Here is a 20,939-nt window from a genome sequence, read left to right as displayed (position 1 = left end):
ACTGGTGTTTATTCAAACACATCAAAACAAACACAAGTGTTTATTTCCAAGTATAGGATTATTTGCAATCGCCATAATGACTATATGGGTTACTTGGTCTGCAGTGAACATGCTTCCTCTGCCCCCAGCATCTGGTCATCTAGCAATTCTGTAAAGTAACAATTTCAGTATTTTTACATCAATGGTATTGGTGTGTTTCTCATTGGCATATGGCAGTGCTACAAATCTTTGTGCGAAGTGACTGTACTGACCGATTCTCATTTCAAGATGTCCTTATGGTACTTGCTACAGTGTAGCGGCTCGAGTTAGGCTGGACCCGTTGGCCAGCTACCCTCAGGGTCATTCCACGGTTGATTACATGGTCCACTATTGTAGCTCTGATGCCATCAGCAATTCTATTTCTTACTCTTCCTACCCTTCCTCTCCCCCCTCCTCATCTTCCTCTCCCCCCTCCTCGTCTTCCTCTTGCTCCTCCTTGTCCTTGTTGTCCTCTTCATCCTACTTCTTCACCTCCACGTCCTCTTCCTCGGCCTCCTCTACTTCTCACTCTTTCTGCTCCCTCCATTGTACTCCGCACACACAGCTTACCTGTATTATAGTGCTTAGGCTGATTGCAAAGTGAACTAATTATCTAAAGAAGTTTTCACATGTGAAAGTGTGCCAGACAGTTGGCAAATTAATGTTAATGATAGCCATACATGTGTATGCTTTTGCTAGGAGTGTGTTGGAAATTTGGTAATTGAGTGTTGTGCAGTGAATTGTGCCTACAGTTTTGCAAAGTGTGTGTTACAAAATTGCAAACTGAGTGCAAAGCAGTTTTTGTGCTTTTAGTTTTGCAAACTCAGTGAGTGGTTTTGCTATAAGTCTGAATAGTTTTAGAGATTGTGCTACAGGAATCACAGTTAGGGTTTAAGCATTCAGAAAAAACTGTAAAAAGACCAAGACGTGCTGATGAGGTTGCTGTGTGAGGTAGAGACAGGTATAAGGATGTGTATAAAGATTGGGTCTCGCTGTATTGCTCAGGCTGCGCTACAGCATCTATTCACAGGTGCGATCCCACTACTGAGCAGCACGGGGGCTTTGACCTGCTCCGTCTCCGACCTGGGACGGTGCACCCCTCCTTAGGTGACCTGGTGGTCCCACGCTCCCCCAGGATCACCATATCGATGCCGAACTTAGTGCGGACACCCGATCGACATAGCCTGCTGCAGCTCAGAGCTCCTGAGCTCAAACGATCCTCCAACCTCGGCCTCCCGGTAGCTTGGATTACAGGTATGCGCCACCGCACCCTGCGACAAGCAGCTACGTTAACAGGGCTTTTAACCATGTCTGAGGTGACATCATGACACTAACCTGCTGCCCATCATTAGCAAAGTTGTAATGATGGGCAGCAAAGATGAGGAATGAATGGTGCACAATTGTTATATGCAAGTTTTTAGAAAGCTCGTGGTTAACCCAAGAGCATTTTGTCACAATATCAAGAAGAGTAAAGCGTCAATGTCGGAAGTGGTATTCAAAACCACGCCTCCAGAGGAGACTGCAACCTGAACGCAGCACCTTAGACCGCTCGGCAATTCTGCCTTTGCAGTGTCAGTTTGGTGGAGGTTACCACTGTTAGATACTTTGGAAGAAACAAACATTATCCTTCTCATAACACATATAGCAGCTGTTCAGCCATGGAAACGTAGTGCCAATAATCTACAATGTCATCCATACTGATCATTTGGCTGAATACTTTTATGCAGGTTGCCATGACCTGACAGTTCTCACGATTTTGCATAGGTTCCATGGTGTAATGGTTAGCACTCTGGACTTTGAATCCAGCGATCAGAGTTCAAGTCTCGGTGGGACTGTTTTTTGAGAGGTGAAACCATACTGCATGTCAGGTAATGATAACTTGTGCAGGTTTTTGGTCGCCAAGCGGTCTAAGGCACTGCGTTCAGGTCGCAGTCTCCTCTGGAGGCGTTTGTTCGAATATAGCAGCTGTTCAGCCATGTAAACACATACTACGAAGCTCGTGGTGCCCACTTTCTGTGCTGACTTTGAGGTCGGAAGAGGTTTGGAGCTGTGCGGTTAGAGAGTCAGCAGCGTGTTTGTGACTTTTACTCTGTAACTTTGTGTGGTGTGCAACTGAATTTCAGACAGCTCTTTAGTACTACTCTTTAGTGATTGACAAGTGTTTTGTAAAGGCAGACGTCATAGTTAGCTGCTTGATTTTATACGGCGTTCACTGAAAACACAATTCATACAGAAATTCAAAGTGCCGGAGAAGACACCTCCCAAAAATCAGGTCCCCAATTTGAACTCGGATCGCTGGATTCAGAGTCCAGAGTGCTAACCATTACACCATGGAACCCCTGTTGCTGCAATTATACTGTCAGGTCGTGACAACCTGTCAAAAAGTATTCAATCATACTTTTTGCCAGGTTGTAATGCCATCTATTACTGAATGAAATTGTATATTGTATTTTAAAATAATTACATTTTTTTTAAATCCCAGCGCTGTATTTATCATGTCAATGGTATTTTATACTACTGACAGTGTGTATTTCACAACGCAAGACAGTCGTCCAGCAATCGTCCAGCTGTTTTTTTATGACTAGGGTAACCTGTAAGAGCTATTTGAACTAATAAAGAATAAAACTTCGACTTTTATATTTACTGTTTCACAAACGTAATGTCCACTATTTATACTTTAATTAATGGAAGTTTGATTAAAGCGATTTAGCAGGAGCAAAGCAAAATCAAGTAAAATCACAAAACCATAATCATTTAAACTACACTTATGGTGAGAAGAGAATGGAGAAAGGATGAGCACTACTGGACCCCAAAACGCACTTAATTCCGTGTTGATGAAAATCACCCAACAGGAAAGCAGCTGGGCATTCAGTGGAAATCAATTCACAGGTTGGGCTGTGATTCCCCATCTAGTGTCTCTGCTTGAACTTTCAACTGTGAACCTCTTACATCCAACCTTCCCGACTGCTCATCTCGCAAAAGACAAAATGATTTTACCTAATTTTTATACTTGCTCACGCTTTTTCACGCTTCCTTCACAGGACGTCACATTTCACACTTTGGCCATCCAATCAAGTCGTTGACATCTAAGCATTCCTGTCCACCCACACCTGATCTTTCTATTTCGATGTGACTTACAACATTTAACACAAACTTTTAAATCAATGTATTTTCTTTGTAATTATTTTTTATTTGCTTTCGTTTATCTTAAACATACATGCGCTCAACATACATGTCAGCAGCTGCTCGGGATTATTCAAATACTCGTGAGCTTAGTATGTCAGGATGGCCGAGCGGTCTAAGGCGCTGCGTTCAGGTCGCAGTCTCCCCTGGAGGCGTGGGTTCGAATCCCACTTCTGACAGCGAAATTTTTCCATGATCTGTCAGACCTTCAGGTTGCTGTTTGTAGTCTCCCCACCCCCCACACACACACACAAAAAGAAAAAAAAGAAATCACTTTACTACTGAAATCATGAACATCTGTGTTAATTCCAAATATACCTTAGTTGTGTGCTTGTAATCTCTCTACACTTTTGTAATCATCAACACTGTGAAGTCCTGAATAATTTGAAAAAAATTCACCAGAGGGAGAGGATTACCATTGTTCCACTCTCACCTCTCTTTGGAGACGTTCACACTGAGACTATTGTGATGAAATCTGACTTTCTCCAAGTCTTATTCTTCTTATCACCATCAGAAATACTCACAAACCTGCTGCTCTGCATGTCCTACACCACCTCCACCTGGACAACAGTTGCAACTACAGTCTGCTGTTCATCAGGATCATGTGACTCTGTTTCCACATCTTAGTTTGAATCCATTGTTCCATTAAAGGGAAGTCAGTGTTATTCATTATGATATGATGAGCGTTTATCTGTACTGGTGTTACACAATAACCTCAGCTGTTCTTAACAGCTCTCTCTTTATTGTAAGGGACTTCAGGTACAAAAAATGAAACCACATCAAAAGAGACACAAACTACACTGCAAAATCATTCATTTCTATTTATTTGTTAAATACACCGATTAAAGTTCATGGTCCTCTGGGTGGTAAAGTTCACTCATCAGTCTGTAGATGTATGACGGTGCGTGTCCTCCGATGTTGGAGATGAACAGTGTGATGAGCTCGGGCGGGACATAGTCAAACACAGGACAGTGCACATTCACCTTTGAGAGAATCTCACCTGAAATATAAACAGAAAAATGTGAGTTATTTAAAAAAAAACCTGACAAAGAGGATATGTCCAAATCTGAAAAGGATTTTCCAAAGGTGGGCACGTGGTTGAGGTCAGTTTTGTTGCAAATGTTACCTTCAGTGAACGGGAGCACCTCATGTGGGGAGACAAACTTATGGAAGGTATCCTCTTCATTTGGAAACTGAAATATGACATATCATGTTCACAGAAGTATGAGTTTAATCATTTATGGGGGTTGAAAGGAGATAACTCGGACTTTGGAGTAATCTCTTACCTGAGGTGAGAGCTTGAACATGGGAGCACAAACAATCAGAGGTGTGGAGTGATGCTTAGCTGCAAGGGCCAGTGTGTGTGTCCCGTTGATGGCCCTCAGGCCTCCATTTGCTAGAACTGTCTGTGTTCCAATGATGACCTGCAAAAAGATCATGACACAAGTTCACCTGCATGCTCTAACATCTCTGCGCTAACGTCTCCTTAAAACGTTAAGTACCTTATTAACTCGAGACATGACTGCAAATATGGCAGCATCTGTGATCACAGTTGTTTCGATGCCAGCCTTTGAGAGGTTTGTAGCCATTTCGTGCCCCTGTAGAGAGGTGAACAAATAAGATTAGGAACTGTGTTTTCTATCTAAAGTTAGACATTTAATATTTCCTTTATGACTGATGTAGATGAGCTACCTGGCAGAAAGGAGCACACTCTGCCACAATGACGTGAAACTTGCGTTTGCGTGCAGCATCTTTGAGGAAAGCCTCCACGGTGCGCGAGCGGCCGATCGTCATGATGACCTCATTAGAGTGGATGTGCTCCAGGGCCTGCATGGCAATGTTGTCGGTCGTTCCCTCTGAAAAACAGAATGATGGGCACCAAGAATTGGAGTGATTTAAAATACAAACTGACGCTATCTTGGTAATAACGCAACTTACCCAGTTCAGTGAGTAGCTCATTGATGGCCTCGATGACGTTGGATTTGAGGAGAGCAAAAGGTTGCCTGAAGTTCTCCTCGCTGAGTCCCCCAGAGGTCAGCAACTTGTGGAGGGATTCCTGGTCTGCTTCTTCACTGCTGCCCCGAGATCTGAAAGAAAAACACAGTTAAGCACAAATCTCACCAAAAACACAAAGTATTTCAGCCGTCTGTAGCTTAAGTATTTCTAAGCAACATACTCTCATCCTTTAATATATGGTACGATTGTACTTGCTTTTCATGGCTGCCTATTGATTCAACTTCAACTGTTAGGTCAAATGGTTTTCTGGGACCGAAGAAAAAACTTGAAACTGCAGCTCATTAGTTTGTTTTCAATTTGAGGGCAGCAACACATCTCAAATAGGTTGGGACAGCGACATGTTTGTAAATAGTTTGTAAACATCTGGGAAATGAAGAGAAAAGCTGCTGGAGGATGCTGGAGGATTCTAGCTGTTCGATAGTCCTGGGTTTTCTTTGTCACATTTACTTTACTTCAACACGCATAAAATGTTTCCAGATAGTCAAAGGTCTGGACTGCAGGAAGGGAAGCTCAGAGCTGAAGCACCTCTACTTAGGGCTGTTCGATATAACGATATATATCGGATGACGATATAAAAACATTTATCGTTTCATTTTATGCTATCGTTTGTTTCGTGGTGTCGCAAAATAAACTCTTTACAGCAATATTTTTTCATAGTTTTGATGGTCACTGTAGTGGCTATATTAATTTCTTAAAGTTCTCTCTTTCTCTTATATTTTATATAACCACACTACAGACGGACAAGCGCCTGCTTTTATGCGTTGTCGTTAGCAACAACGACGGTAAAACCATCGCGTGTCCGCTTGTTTATGTTCCACATAAACCTTTCACAATAAAGCTCAAGATCCTGTTGAGACTTTTCAAAATAAACAGAATCACGTGAAAGAGCAGATTATTTACGGATGAGAAGTAAAAAAGAGCCGCCTGGTGCTAAAAAATAAACCTTAGACTCAAACGTTAGAACAGGCTGTTTCCCGTGGCACACTGTGTAATAAATACTCACAAAGAAAACGGCAGCCGTTACAACTTATGTCTAAAAATGTATAGTTTCATACATCGGTTAAAACACTCGACTCCAGCTACATGACGCGCAGCTGGAAACACTTGCCGCAAGTCGAGCTGCCCGAGATTCACAGAATTTACAAAAATGTTACATTTTTGTGATTTATATCGTTATCGGGACGATAGAATTCTTATATCGGGATATGAGATTTTGGTCATATCGCACAGCCCTACCTCTACTACAGAGCCATGCTGCTGTACAAGATGCAGTTTACCAATATCTGAATGGGAACATATGTTACTCTAAAACCTGTAAATAGTTTTCAGCACTGATGATGCATAGAAGAGTTTTCCACTTTGACTCACTTCATTTGGTTTCTTCTTTACATGGTATAGCTTTAACATACACTTGTGGATGAACACAGGTGAACACAAACAATAATTTCTTTAAGTGCTCTTGATCCCATGCAGTGAATTTCCATGACAGAATCATGTCTGTTTTAAATGCAGTGCCATATGAGGGCCTGAATATAACAGGCATCCAGTCCTGTTTTTCAGTCTGGTCCCTTGCGCACAGAGTCTTCTCAAGTTTCTCAAAATCTTTTCATGATGCGATATTCAAAGTGTTCACATTTTTACGTTGAGGAACATTATTCTGAAATTCATCAACAATTTATGGAGGGCTTTTGCAGACTGGTGAACCTCTGCTGATCTTTACTTTACTTTGCCTCTTTAAGATGCTCTTTTATACCCAGTCATGTTAATTCCCTGTTCCCAGTTCACCTAATTGGTTTTAAAATGTTCCTCCAGCTGTTTACTTTTAGTACTGCTTACTCTTCCAGCTTTTTGTTCTCCTCATCTGAACTTTTTTGGGACACGTTGCTATCAAATTAAAAAGGACCAAATGGGGGGTTTTTTTGAAAATGGTAGGTTTTGGCGTCCTCACCTGGCATATTCCTCTCTGATGATCTTCAGCACCCGTCTGATCATGTTACCCACTGTGGTCTCTGAGGGCTGAGCTGCTGTCATCCTCCTCCCGTCTTTGCGGATTATTTCCATCAGATCACCTGAAATCGAGAAGATGTTTGCAAAAGACCAAAATCTTGGGATAGAATATTTTTTGTGTATGATTTTACATCAGCAACCATTTTTTCTACATGTTCAACATTTTACATATGTATATTCTGTATTGTTTAGATGTAAGGAAAGCTAAAGAAAGCTTATTTGTCATGTACTACAGCGTTATACCAGATTTAAAAACAAAGCCTGTTTGACTACAATGGCAGCTGTCGCTGCAGTTAACTTCACTGTGTCGACAACAAACAGCATTCAGCACCTGCACTGCTCCACCGAGCCTGGGCTGTAATTTTGCGGAGCAGGGCTGTCGTTTCTCGGGCTGTCTCCGCAGAGCCCCGGAGAGGTCCTGCCCCGGTCCCCCCGCGCTTCAGGTCGGACAGGAACGCCTCGACCCTCTCGGTTAGGTCTGTTTCTTTGTATGGGCCCGGCATAGCTGTTTTAAAAAGCTGTCACTGTAACACTTGAGTCACTCAATAGTTCCACCATGCCAGTGTTTTGACGAGGAAGCACTTCAGGAGTACATCCGGGTGGCTGTGGGCTCGCCGTCATCTGATTGGTCTGCCGCTTCACGTGCGTTACAGTAGAGTGGGTCAAATTACAACAATTTCCCATTTCTACAGTAAAATGACAGTCTGAAAGTGAAATGTAAAACAACGATATATTATTATTATTATTATTATTATTATTATTATTATTATTATTATTATTATTATTATTATTATTATATCGTAAAAAATATCGGGTTATTATCTCAAAACCCGGACTTAATAACTTGAACATATATGCTATTTGATCAATTTTTAGTTATTTTCTCAGAAGATTGAGTACATAAGCTGAAATTTTGAGACAATAACTCCAACTTTGGACTTATAGACGAAAAGTTTTTAATTTTAGTTTTCCTAGTGGCAGAAATTAGATTCCATAATAAAAGTCTTGCTTGCTATTTATGAAAATATGCTCTGTATACATTGGAGATAAAACAAGCTTCAGCTAAAGCATACACCTTTCTGGTCAATGCTTTGTGCTATTTCCATTTAATTTAATTCTTTGTTGACAAATATTCCTTTTTATGGCCATTTTGGGCCGTAGATGCTGGATGAAAACCAAGAGAGGCTGAAAGAAGTGTATTTTTAAGAGAAATGGAAAACAGCGCAAGAAAGATTAATTATAGTAATATTAATAGTTACTATCATAGCAATAAAAAATAGTAGATATTTATCGTCTATGTATCGTTAAAACATTTAAATTGAGAAATTAGTGAACGGGCTGGCTGCTCGTTTGGTTTCAAATTTTATAGAAAACATATGTATATTTACACAAAGTTGACAGTTTATTAGATCTAGTCCACTCCTGGTTAATTTATACATACTGTAAAAAATGCAACAAAATAATTTTAATAAATTATATACAATTAAATAAAATATAAATAAGACACAAACACAAAGACACAAACACATCACAAGAGGCTTTTCTTCTTCCTGTCATTGTCAGACTCATTGAAAGTGATCACGCTGCACTGTTGAAAACATATATTTCCTAAAGAAGTGTTTCCCAACCTTTTGGAGCCATGGCACATATTTAACATTAGAAAAATCACGCGGCACACCACCAAACAAAAATGTCACAAAAGGCATATTGATCATTTCCCCCCGCGCACCAGGCATAGAGGAACTGGCTCGGTTTGTCCCCAGTATACCTTTTTTGCTTTTTCTGATCACTACTCATGCTACGGCCTTCGTCTGGGTCGCAATTTTCTCCAGGACCCAGGTCAGATTTACCACTTTTTCTTTTCAAATATTTATCTATTGCTATTACGCGCTGCGTTGTCTCACTGACAATGTAATTTCCTCTACGTCATATTCTATTTTACTGGCAGTTGGCAACCCATTAAATTAGAGCAGATAGTTGTACTGCCCTCTAGTGGAAGAGAATGTAATTGTTCTGCTAGTTACTCACGTCGATCGCTTAGTGCACTAATCTGGTGGAACCAGATAATCTTCCACGGTACTCCTGATCATTTCTCGGTCACAGTGGTTGGAAAACACAGTCCTAAAGAGTAGGATTTTACATGTGTTTCAGTATGATGCTTGAAGCCAAAAGAAATCATCTCCCTTTAAAAAAAAAACAACTTTTTGTATCCTTGTCAGCTGTTTACAGTTTTTTCTGAATGCTTAAGCACATTTTTTGTAACTATTGGCTAATTTTGCAAAACTCTTCACACAAATAAGAAAACCTGTCACCCAATAATCAAAACATTGTAGTTCTCTTGCAAAAGCAAACACAGCTAGATTAACTCTTCACACCTTCGTAAAAATGGTGTTTCCGTATCAAACAGTACACACAAGCCATCATCTACTAAGCACACAATGCGCCAACTGCACACTGATGGTATGAATACAAAACACATCTGGCCTTTGCTTTCTCTGTGCACAAGGTAGGCTATGTCAGTTTGAGCTCATACTTCTGTCATAGATCCATAAGCATAGAGGGATCCAAACTTCAAGTACTGGTGTTTATTCACACACATCAAAACAAACACAAGTGTTTATTTCCAAGTATAGGATTATTTGCAATCGCCATAATGACTATATGGGTTACTTGGTCTGCAGTGAACATGCTTCCTCTGCCCCCAGCATCTGGTCATCTAGCAATTCTCTAAAGTAACAATTTCAGTATTTTCACATCAATGGTATTGGTGTGTTTCTCATTGGCATATGGCAGTGCTACAAATCTTTGTGCGAAGTGACTGTACTAACTGATTCTCATTTCAAGATGTCCTTATGGTACTTGCTACAGTGTAGCGGCTCGAGTTAGGGTGGACCTGTTGGCCAGCTACCCTCAGGGTCATTCCACCGTTGATTACATGGTTCACTATTGTAGCTCTGATGTCATCAGCAATTCTATTTCTTACTCTTCCTACCCTTCCTCTCCCCCCTCCTCATCTTCCTCTCCCCCCTCCTCGTCTTCCTCTTGCTCCTCCTTGTCCTTGTCGTCCTCTTCATCCTACTTCTTCACCTCCACGTCCTCTTCCTCGGCCTCCTCTACTTCTCACTCTTCCTGCTCCCTCCATTGTACTCCGCACACACAGCTTACCTGTATTATAGTGCTTAGGCTGATTGCAAAGTGAACTAATTATCTAAAAAAGTTTTCACATGTGAAAGTGTGCCAGACAGTTGGCAAATTAGTGTTAATGATAGCCATACATGTGTATACTTTTGTGTGTGTTGGAAATTTGGTAATTGAGTGTTGTGCAGTGAATTGTGCCTACAGTTTTGCAAAGTGTGTGTTACAAAATTGCAAACTGAGTGCAAAGCAGTTTTTGTGCTTTTAGTTTTGCAAACTCAGTGAGTGGTTTTGCTATAAGTCTGAATAGTTTTAGAGATTGTGCTACAGGAATCACAGTTAGGGTTTAAGCATTCAGAAAAAACTGTAATAGGGGGTTATATTCTCAAGCAGCCCTTGGTTACTTGAGTCTGAGGCTGAGTGGAAGTTTGGCCTTGATATTACAGTTTTTTCTGAATGCTTAAACCCTAACTGTGATTCCTGTAGCACAATCTCCAAAACTATTCAGACTTATAGCAAAACCACTCACTGAGTTTGCAAAACTAAAAGCACAAAAACTGCTTTGCACTCAGTTTGCAATTTTGTAACACACACTTTGCAAAACTGTAGGCACAATTCACTGCACAACACTCAATTACCAAATTTCCAACACACTCCTAGCAAAAGTATACACATGTATGGCTATCATTAACACTAATTTGCCAACTGTCTGGCACACTTTCACATGTGAAAACTTTTTTAGATAATTAGTTCACTTTGCAATCAGCCTAAGCACTATAATACAGGTAAGCTGTGTGTGCGGAGTACAATGGAGGGAGCAGAAAGAGTGAGAAGTAGAGGAGGCCGAGGAAGAGGACGTGGAGGTGAAGAAGTAGGATGAAGAGGACGACAAGGACAAGGAGGAGCAAGAGGAAGACGAGGAGGGGGGAGAGGAAGATGAGGAGGGGGGAGAGGAAGGGTAGGAAGAGAAAGAAATAGAATTGCTGATGACATCAGAGCTACAATAGTGGACCATGTAATCAACCGTGGAATGACCCTGAGGGTAGCTGGCCAACAGGTCCACCCTAACTCGAGCCGCTACACTGTAGCAAGTACCATAAGGACATCTTGAAATGAGAATCGGTTAGCACAGTCACTTCGCACAAAGATTTGTAGCACTGCCATATGCCAATGAGAAACACACCAATACCATTGATGTAAAAATACTGAAATTGTTACTTTACAGAATTGCTAGATGACCAGATGCTGGGGGCAGAGGAAGCATGTTCACTGCAGACCAAGTAACCCATATAGTCATTATGGCGATTGCAAATAATCCTATACTTGGAAATAAACACTTGTGTTTGTTTTGATGTGTTTGAATAAACACCAGTACTTGAAGTTTGGATCCCTCTATGCTTATGGATCTATGACAGAAGTATGAGCCCAAACTGACATAGCCTACCTTGTGCACAGAGAAAGCAAAAGCCAGATGTGTTTTGTATTCATACCATCAGTGTGCAGTTGGCGCATTGTGTGCTTAGTAGATGATGGCTTGTGTGTACTGTTTGATACGGAAACACCATTTTTACGAAGGTGTGAAGAGTTAATCTAGCTGTGTTTGCTTTTGCAAGAGAACTACAATGTTTTGATTATTGGGTGACAGGTTTTCTTATTTGTGTGAAGAGTTTTGCAAAATTAGCCAATAGTTACAAAAAATGTGCTTAAGCAATCAGAAAAAACTGTAAGCCATTGAAATACTGCTGACTTTTCTTGGATTTCTACTAACTATAAGTTTCTGAGAATATGTCGGGACTGTTGCTTTATGCAGGGGGATTATTAACAGACTTAAAAACTCCTTTGTCCCACACGCCATCAAACTGTTTAACTCCTCTCTGGAGGGGAGAGGGAGGGGAAACAGGAGGACAAAGGAGGGGGGAACAACTAAGCTGTAGTGCCTCTTCACCTCACTGTACAATACCTTGTGCAATACTTTTTGTAAATAGTCAACAGTGCAATAGACTCAATACTTGAAATGTGCAATTCACTTGTATTTTTATTTTTTATTCCTATTTATTCTATTTATCCCCTTTGCATATTTTATTTATATTTGTTTCTGTATTTATATATGTGTGTGTGTGTGTGTGTGTGTGTGTGTGTGTGTGTGTATATATATATATATATATATATAACAATTCTGTAACTGTAACTTCGGTCGTTGCTGTGCTTTTTTTGGAAATCGAATTTCCCAGAGGAACCCACCCGAGGGATTAATAAAGTTCTATCTTATAACAAAGCAATAATAGAGCGCAGTCCCATGATATTCCATCACCTTGAAATTAATGTTGAGGTTATTGTCTGTCACAATCATATGATTTTGTATTGAGCCTGGTGGATTGTGATTATGGTGCAGGTATCCTGTGGCACTGATCTGGGAGTCTGAATAATTGATAGCAACTATAAGTGGAATCTCTAACTAAAGTACACCCTGGCGTCTCTGTATTATCCTCCAGTAACAGTCGTGACTGTCAGCCTTCCTCTTTCAGACACAAGTATTTTATTTGGATGCATATAAGACATTATAAAGTATTGCCTCACAAAACACAAAGATAAGAACACAGTTGCTCACTTTTCATCTTTTGATGGCATCTGCCTCTTCTCACTGCAGAGGTTCAATCTATTGGAAATTGTTTGGATCGAAGCATCTTCCACATGAGGTTAATGGCTCCATCATCTCTTCAGATACGCTGTGTTGCATGCATCCTAGCTGTGTTTAGATGGTTATCATCTTCTGGACAGTTTGATCACTCGCCTCTGTCAGTGCGCCCCAGGGCAGCTGTGGCTACAATGTAGCTTGCCATCGCCAGTGTGTGAATGTGTGTGTGAATGGGTGAATGACTGAATGTAGTGTGAAGCGCTTTGGGGGTCCTTAGTGACTAGAAAAGCGCTATACAAATGCAGGCCATTTACCATTTAATTGGTCATTAGTGATCATTATTCACGTGCTTTAAGGCATGCAAAAAGAAAATTTATTGGTCGTTACTGTGATCAACAGAAAGAGTTGTTCTAAAAAGTAAGATTAATAGGTTAGTGAGGCAGGTTCTCTAGCCAACCTAGATAACTGCTGTTATGGTGATGGGATGTTTGGATTTCTGGTTTAAAATCATTAGTGTGACAGGAAATTTGAATGTCATCAGGCTGTGACACAGAGGACACCTGTTTTTCTGCTTGGTTTTAATTTGTTAGCAACACTGTTTTTCCACTAGATTTTAGTCTATTTCTAGATTGTTTGTTACTAAAATTATTTCATTGATTTTTTTCCACTTTGATCTGGCAAAAAATACATTTAAAAGGTGACTTCCACATCTAAATATTAGGCTACTGGAAAGCATCAAGTCACTTTAACATGATGGCTTCATGTTAGAAACTGTAGCACTCAGCAGATTCAATAACAGTCATAAACAAACATAAACACACTTCACTAGCACACCCTTTTGCCTTCAGAACTGCTTTAATTCTTTGTGGCAAAGATTCAACAAGATGCTGCCAAAGAAACATCCCCAACTTCATTACATCATCACTACCATCCTGAACCAGTGATACGAGGCATCCGGAATCCAAGTTTTCATGTTCCTTAGTCCAAATCTTCTTTTGTCCAATTCTGGTGAGCCTGCGTGAACTTTAGCCTCAGTTTCCTGTTGTTAGCAGACAGGAAATACACCTGGTGTGGTCTTCTCCTGCTGCAGCCCATCTTCCCAAACTTCTGTATGTTGTCCATTCATAGACGCTGTTCTGAATACCTTGGGTGTGACAAGTGTTTTTGAGCTATTATTTGCTTTCAATCAACCAACAGTAACAGAAGAATGACAGTCTAACTGAAGTGACAGTTGCCATTGTAGTCAAACAGGCTTTGTTTTTAAAACCGCTATAAAGCATTAGTACATGTGAAATACGAGCAGAAATTGCTCTTTAGCCTTCTTTACAGCTAAACAATACAGAACATGCATATGTAACATGTTGGAAACGTGGAAAGGCAAAAATAAATAAATGGAGGTTTCCGATGTATTTAAAACGGTAAAAACACAATAAAAACATGACTAAAAATGATTAAAACAATCTGGTCATTCTCTGACCTCTTGCATCAATGATGGAGTTTCACCCAACTTGCGAGAACTGCTGCTCACTGGATATTTTCCTTTTTCTTTTTTTTTTTTAACCCATACTCTGGAAACCCCAGAGATGGTTGTGTGGAGAAAATTCAAGTGGACAAGCAGTTTCTGATATACTCAGACGAGCCCATCTGGCACCAGCAAACAGGCCACATTCAAAGCCACGCAAATCACCTTTCTTCGCCATTCTGATGCTCAGCTTGACCTTGAGCAGGTTGTCTTGACCATGTCTACATGTCTAAATGCACTGAGCTGCTGCCATGTGATTGATTAGATGCATGCACTACTTGGCAGTTGGGCAGGGGTACATAACAAATCAGCCAATGAGAGCACATGCACTCTACATGCGTCTCCTACTTTTCAAAAATGCCTAAATAGGCAATTCAAAGGACAAAACAAAAATAATGTAAATCCATCCAATAGTTTATTGAATAAAAGCCCAACACAAATTTACAAAATTTAATCAGTCAACATAAAAATCAGTGACTGCGCACAACGTTCACTGTTAAAAATGTACCCCATGACAGATGCTTTAAATTATCCCCATCAAAAACAATCTGCAACCACCCCGAGCCAAAACAATTCTGCTGGAAAGAAGCATGTTGGATGGATCTGCACATACTGTAGTTGGGAACTGATATTTGTGAAATTTCAGAAGAATAATTAGCTCTACCAGTGTCAAGAAGAAGGGCCTGTGACTGAAAATGCTTGGACAGCTTTACATTTCAACACCTCTGTCCATTGCACTCTGACAGGAGAAGCTTTCACAAATATATATATAGATATATATAAACTGTATAATAGAAATCAGGAGGGTGTTTTTACTCATAACCATATACATAGGATGTTACAAATTCCTTCCTAGGAACAAGGTTTTTGGTTCCTTGCTTCATTTGATAGGTGATGTTAATGTTCCGAAACAAAAATCTATGCAAGAGCCCATAGAAATGACCTAATTTACAACTAAGAATATTACTGACAACTCACAACCCCCAAAAAGAAAAAGAAAATTACCAGTTGAAAGAACTAAGTGGTAATTACAATATGAAAAAAAAAAAAAACAGTTAAATTTAGCTACCAGACATGTATGCAAATTAAGTGACAAAACACAGAAGTTCAGTGGTTGCCAATTGTCTCATCAAAGTAACAACAAACTGTGTTTTCAAAGAACCTTCACTCAATAAAAGGGCACCAAGGATCTAGTTTACTTGGCATGGCAAAGAATGAGTGTATAAACAGGAGGGCAAAAGACATTCGCTCATGGCACATCCATTCAAACTGAGCTCAAAATCAAACATTGCTGTTCAACGAACGCTCGAAGTTCTTATTCAGTGAGCTGCAACATTCGAAACAGTGCAGACAGAAATGTCAACCACAGAGACGGACATCTCCCATGTCTTACAGTGCATTTCTCCCTACAGCGCTTTTCATGTTTCCAACCACTAAATAAGCAGGTGATATTTTTTTTATTTTTACTTTTATTTTTCCCCAGAAGAAAACCTTGGTACTCTCTCTCTCAGCCTTGAAAACTAGATTTTGAGCCCCCACTTGCTGTTGTTTGCTGAAGCTAGTCCAAGGAGGGTGGATGTTTGGATGTGTTGGCTGACCGTCAGGCAGCGTCCCGCGAGGTAAGGAGCTGGGAGCGGGTCGCTCTACTCAATCAGCTTCTTAGCCTTGAAGAAACGCCTCAAGTAGAAGACCTGCCATGTGGCCAGCCCAATCAGACAGCACATGGAGAATATGCTGAAGTACAGCACGCGTGTGTTGGTGGATTCTGTAGACAGATGACCGAAAAAAGGGTAGCCGTGTTATAGGACAGTGATGCAATACTCCTTGTTCATCACTGAAGTAACCACTACAAGCAGACAACTTTACTCTGACGTCTTTAGCTACTTCCTAAGAAAACAATAACAAAGGAACATTTGCAGCAGATGGCTGATCCAGCCCGACAATGCTTCTGCTAGAGGTTTCTTTATGCTAAATCTGAGTTTTCCCTTCCCACAGTCACCAAGTCCAAGTTTATAAGGAGTTGTGTGACTTTTGGGATTGTTGGATTTTTAACTTAAAATACACTCCTTGAGGTGACAGCTGCAATTTGCCACTATATAAATAAAATTAAACTGAATTCAGTGAGAGAGCTACTGAATAGCTATGTGCTGGGTTGTATTACCATTGGTGTCCCGCATCTCCTCTTCTCTTTTTTTCATGTAAGCAAAGTCGTTCACGATGGACTCCGAGAGGTCTTCCAGGCGCCTGAGCTCAACCTCAAGAGGCTTCAATTTCTCCACCTTGGCAATCTGGAGGGACAAAAGAAAATGATCAGAGGGAAATGGCAGAGAAGGTTGTACAACAGCTTGAGAAGAAGGGTTATTAAATAATTTGTCCAGCAGGTGTCAGTCTAGTGTCGTGTGTATGCCAAAGCATTCCTGTTTACACAGGTTCATGAGAATCTGCCATTCGAACTCTGGTGTGAACAATTGCACCTGAGAAAAGCCTGGGTGTGGTTGGCCTTGTTCCGCAACCACAACCAACCACAGCGTTTTATGATATCAATGCACGACGTGTACCAACTCAACTAGCGTCAGAAAGTTTCTTGGTTATGTGGTAGCTCCTGGTTTGTTTTTTTTGTGCATGACTTGATGTAAGCCACTAGAACAAATTCTCGTCAGTCCAAGAAAGGCCTGGAAAACTGCCCGAAACAGGTTTGAATGTTTCTACTTAATTTCTCTATGCATCCTTTAGTCGTGTGAAACAAAAATAAATAAAGTAAAATATATATTTATTTATTTTTCAGGCCCACTCAGCCATTAGGACCTTGGATGTAAAAAACCCGTGAGCTGCCAAATGATCAAAAACACAGCACACTACAGCCGGCTCTACCAAGCACACATTCTCAAGTATTCTGCAACAGTGAGGAATTCTTCCAGTGTTTTTAACTACACCCCCCACTGAACAGCTTGCAAATTTGTTCAATAAGTAACATGTCCATCTATGTAGGTGAATACATGGTGGGTGGAGCTGAAATTGCAGCTACCCACAAACAGGAATGCCCACTTGGAAGTCTCGGCGAACATCCATCAACACGCAAAGAACAGCATGTAATGTTTGTGCGCTGCGTGTGGGTGGGGAGGGAGGACTGATCATCAGCTCACAGCTCTTTATCACGCCTAAATTTCTAAAGTGTTGCCTAAGGCAGTCACAGTTAGTGGTAATACATTTTCGGGAAAGGAACCCAAGTACTGTGACGATACACACGTCCCTATACAAGAAAAATTGAATGATGTGAAGCCAGGGAACCCCCCGCACACATTACCAAAGCACCCTGAGGTCAACACTGTCCTTCAACAAAAGACAACTACAGCAGTACTTCCAGGAAAAAAGACAAGTTTTAAAAAAGGAGGCACTGAGGTCACAACTGCCAGATTATGCTTCCGTAACATTTGATTAACATGAGACTAAACCTATATGTAACAGTGAAGATATTGTAGGCTGCTTCAAGAAAACCTACTGACCTGATCTCCAAGACACCATGTGCATCATCTATATGAAAACAAACAAACATTTCAGACTGATTCTGACCTCTTCGTAGTTTTTGGCCTCAACACCGTGCTTCATGTCCAGATTGACCAGCTGGTCAGGCACTCTTCCAGTTCCTGATTAAAAGAGCAAAAAACTTTAATCATCATATTCAATTTCACTGAAACATTTAAAATGAGCATCATTTATATAATTTATCCTTTCTAGCACTTTTTTTTTTTTTTTTACCAAGCTTCACAAAGTGCTGTAAAAGAATACAGTGTATTCTTTTACAGCACTTTGTGAAGCTTGAACTAAAAATCACTAACTTACACACCAGGAAAGACAAGCATTGTAAAACTTTAACAGTCACAGTGCAAATAGGAATCAATACATAAAACGTATAGATAATTGATGTATTTGTAGCGATGCCCTGATTTTGAAACATTGGCTTGATGTGATGATGATAATTTTGGCCTTTCTTATTTCTTCCCCCTATCTGAAATGTAGAAATCCCCATGTAAAGAATCAATAAATGTAGTCTTTCAGTTGTACATTATGTCATGTTGAACATTTAGCACTAGTTGTTGTCACCAGCCACCTTATAGGCCAACAGTGGCTGGAATATCACTTGCATTCATTTATTTTATTAATCATTTTCATTAATTACACTTTTCAGTTTCATGACCATCTATCGATATAACCCAAAATCACTGCAAAATCTACTAAAACTAATAAGTAATAGCGGATGAAGACAGCGGGTTAAATGGTTAATCAGAAGATTTGACAGTGACTAAGGCATAAAACCAAGTGTGTGTGAACAGCAGCAGCTGTCCATAACACACATGGGGGGTTGGCATGCTTACCCATGGGTGATTTGCTCTCGAAGCAAACCTCAAACATGTCATAGTCCTCTGTGGTGAATGCAAACTTTCCTTTTGAAGCATCTTCCTTGGAGTAAAGAGTGTGGCCAGAGGAGTCTGTGATCTGCAAAGATACACAAAAGCAATAAACAACAGTCAAGAGCCAAAGAAACAGCAGAATATTAACTGAAATATTTAAATCAATACTGAATTACTTTGCTCTTTAATGTGGGAATTTTAAATCATTGACCAGTATTATCACTAATAATGGTATTTTTATGACACCAACATGAGGATTTCAGACACTTCAACTGTGTCGTTTTCTAGATAGTTATAGGCTGAGATTGTGATGATGGTTGCTTGTCATCCTTACATGTGTCTGAAAATGCAAGGCTGCAACACCCCACGCAAGCCATTAAACTGCCAGCTGTTAGAACATGAGGGGAGTAAAAAAAACAAAATAACTTCGTGAGGACGCAGTGCAATCTGTAACAGTATAAATATCGGTCATTTTCTTTGATGTGAGGAAAATCTTTTAAGATCTTCATTTAAATAATACACAAACCATCACTGACGTGTTGGAAGCTAATGTGCTAATATGGCTAAGCTGTGCTTGGCAGCTGAATGGACCCTAAGACTGACGTGTAACAGCAGCAGAGCCCAGACGAAGTCACCGGCAGGGTCGTTTCTCCAATGTTTTAATATAAATACGTGCACTGTGTGTTACAGCGAGTGCTCACTAGTGTCAAGGTATCTTAACTAATTTTTTTAAAAAGTAAATTACCCCTCAAATTAACCTGAACGGGAGTGTTAGCGAGCACTGACTGTAGCCAGCTGGCTAATTAGCTTCTAAAACCAGGAAGCCGAGGTTTTCTGGGCCTGGGCTAGCTACAATGCTAACAACAGTAGACATTTTCGCAGCAGAAATTACTCGATTTAACATATATAGCCACGAGAGTCACTTGTAAGCGATGCATCGGGTCATTAAAAACCAGATTGAAGCCATTTCGGCCCCGACAACAAACTTGGTAATGGTGAGGGTAGCTAGCCAGCAGGTCTGCGCTCACCTTCAGATTAGTTTTCGTGTTCGCCTGCTCGCTTATGTCATACTCCCCCGTGACTAGCACGTCTTTGTGGATCTCCTCCCGTAAACACTTTCTGGTGTTGACCGGTAAAAAGAAGGAAATTGATAATACCGATTCAATAAGAACCGGTAAGAGCAGTAGCGCAGCGACTCGAGCCATGGCTACCATCAACCGACCAACCAGACCGTGCCAGCCAACCAGCTTAACACCGACTTCCAACTCACACTACCGGCCTCCCTTAGCACTCCAGCGCCGCCGCTGGCCTGGACGTGGAACTCCAACTGCAGATCCTGTGTCCGTGAAGTTCGGGTGAGGTCCAAGTGTTTTATTTTTTGTTCATTTTAGTTTATCTTAGTCCCTTTACAGTCATTTTATTATATTATATCCAGGCTTGCCAACTGGTTAAGAGCAATATTCATGGAATTAAGAATAAAGCATATAAAAATATAAACACTTTGTCCAGGCAATTGTCTTCTCTGTGTACTTCCTCTTTTCGTCCTGCCTCGCAGCAGCGCATGTTTAAAACCTTTTGTCCAGCATATCTATTATATCTAAAACTAAAGATATTGATGTTTTGAGTTAGTGAGTTGAAATTTTGATTTATGGGTGGCAAAAAATGTTTTTCTAAGAAATATTTTTTGTTTTGTTTTGATTGGAGTGGCGGAGTAAGCTTTAAATTACATTTTTAAAGTAGCTGAAACAGTTTTGCACCTAGTTTTAGTCTTTTGTTAAGTTATGGTTTACTTTTATAACTTTGGTGCAAAGAGAAGGATGCATTTGCAGTAGGCATGACATTGCAGATCTGGTTTGCACTCAGGCAATTAAAATACTTACAAGGACTCTACCTTGACAGAAACTACCAGAAGAATCACAGCAAGACTTTTCTATGACTAAACTGTTGTAAAAATAACTGCTCAGGTCACAAAGAGCCCTTACCACAAAGCATCCAACACCTAAGAAATCTGCTA

At 40.4% G+C, this 20,939-nt stretch overlaps 2 protein-coding genes across 2 annotated transcripts; both read right to left on the bottom strand.

The window, feature by feature from the left end:
* Positions 1 to 4,008: 4,008 nt before the first annotated feature.
* On the bottom strand, positions 4,009 to 7,841 carry eif2b2 (eukaryotic translation initiation factor 2B, subunit 2 beta). Its single transcript, XM_082505126.1, has 8 exons — positions 7,556 to 7,841; positions 7,166 to 7,286; positions 5,140 to 5,288; positions 4,894 to 5,057; positions 4,704 to 4,799; positions 4,488 to 4,625; positions 4,328 to 4,394; positions 4,009 to 4,201 (listed from the first exon to the last, which is right to left on the bottom strand). The coding sequence occupies exons 1-8, from the start codon at positions 7,725 to 7,727 to the stop codon at positions 4,044 to 4,046; spliced, it is 1,065 nt and encodes a 354-aa protein (XP_082361252.1). The 5' UTR covers positions 7,728 to 7,841; the 3' UTR covers positions 4,009 to 4,043.
* Positions 7,842 to 14,909: 7,068 nt separating this feature from the next.
* On the bottom strand, positions 14,910 to 20,202 carry tmed10 (transmembrane p24 trafficking protein 10). The gene is made up of 5 exons (XM_082504385.1): positions 19,954 to 20,202; positions 18,890 to 19,010; positions 18,087 to 18,160; positions 16,678 to 16,804; positions 14,910 to 16,281 (listed from the first exon to the last, which is right to left on the bottom strand). Exons 1-5 carry the CDS (start codon positions 20,137 to 20,139, stop codon positions 16,160 to 16,162), a joined length of 630 nt encoding a protein of 209 aa, XP_082360511.1. The 5' UTR covers positions 20,140 to 20,202; the 3' UTR covers positions 14,910 to 16,159.
* Positions 20,203 to 20,939: the final 737 nt, after the last annotated feature.

Source organism: Aulonocara stuartgranti, assembly GCF_965226115.1.
Source record: "Aulonocara stuartgranti genome assembly, chromosome: 15".
NCBI lineage: Eukaryota > Metazoa > Chordata > Actinopteri > Cichliformes > Cichlidae > Aulonocara > Aulonocara stuartgranti.
The sequence above is the reverse complement of the archived record's forward strand: the minus strand, read 5'-3'. Positions and strand labels throughout refer to the sequence as shown.

Excerpts from the sequence above, each read along its gene's own strand:
- tmed10 (XM_082504385.1), bottom strand. The coding sequence starts at position 20,139 with ATGGTAGCCATGGCTCGAGTCGCTGCGCTACTGCTCTTACCGGTTCTT. Across the intron at positions 16,805-18,086 it reads AGGCCAAAAACTACGAAGAG|ATTGCCAAGGTGGAGAAATT; the intron begins GTCAGAATCAGT and ends TTGTCCCTCCAG. Across the intron at positions 16,282-16,677 it reads GGAGATGCGGGACACCAATG|AATCCACCAACACACGCGTG; the intron begins GTAATACAACCC and ends ATCTGTCTACAG.
- eif2b2 (XM_082505126.1), bottom strand. The coding sequence starts at position 7,727 with ATGCCGGGCCCATACAAAGAAACAGACCTAACCGAGAGGGTCGAGGCG. Across the intron at positions 4,800-4,893 it reads AGTGTGCTCCTTTCTGCCAG|GGGCACGAAATGGCTACAAA; the intron begins GTAGCTCATCTA and ends ACCTCTCTACAG. Across the intron at positions 4,395-4,487 it reads TGTTCAAGCTCTCACCTCAG|TTTCCAAATGAAGAGGATAC; the intron begins GTAAGAGATTAC and ends GTCATATTTCAG.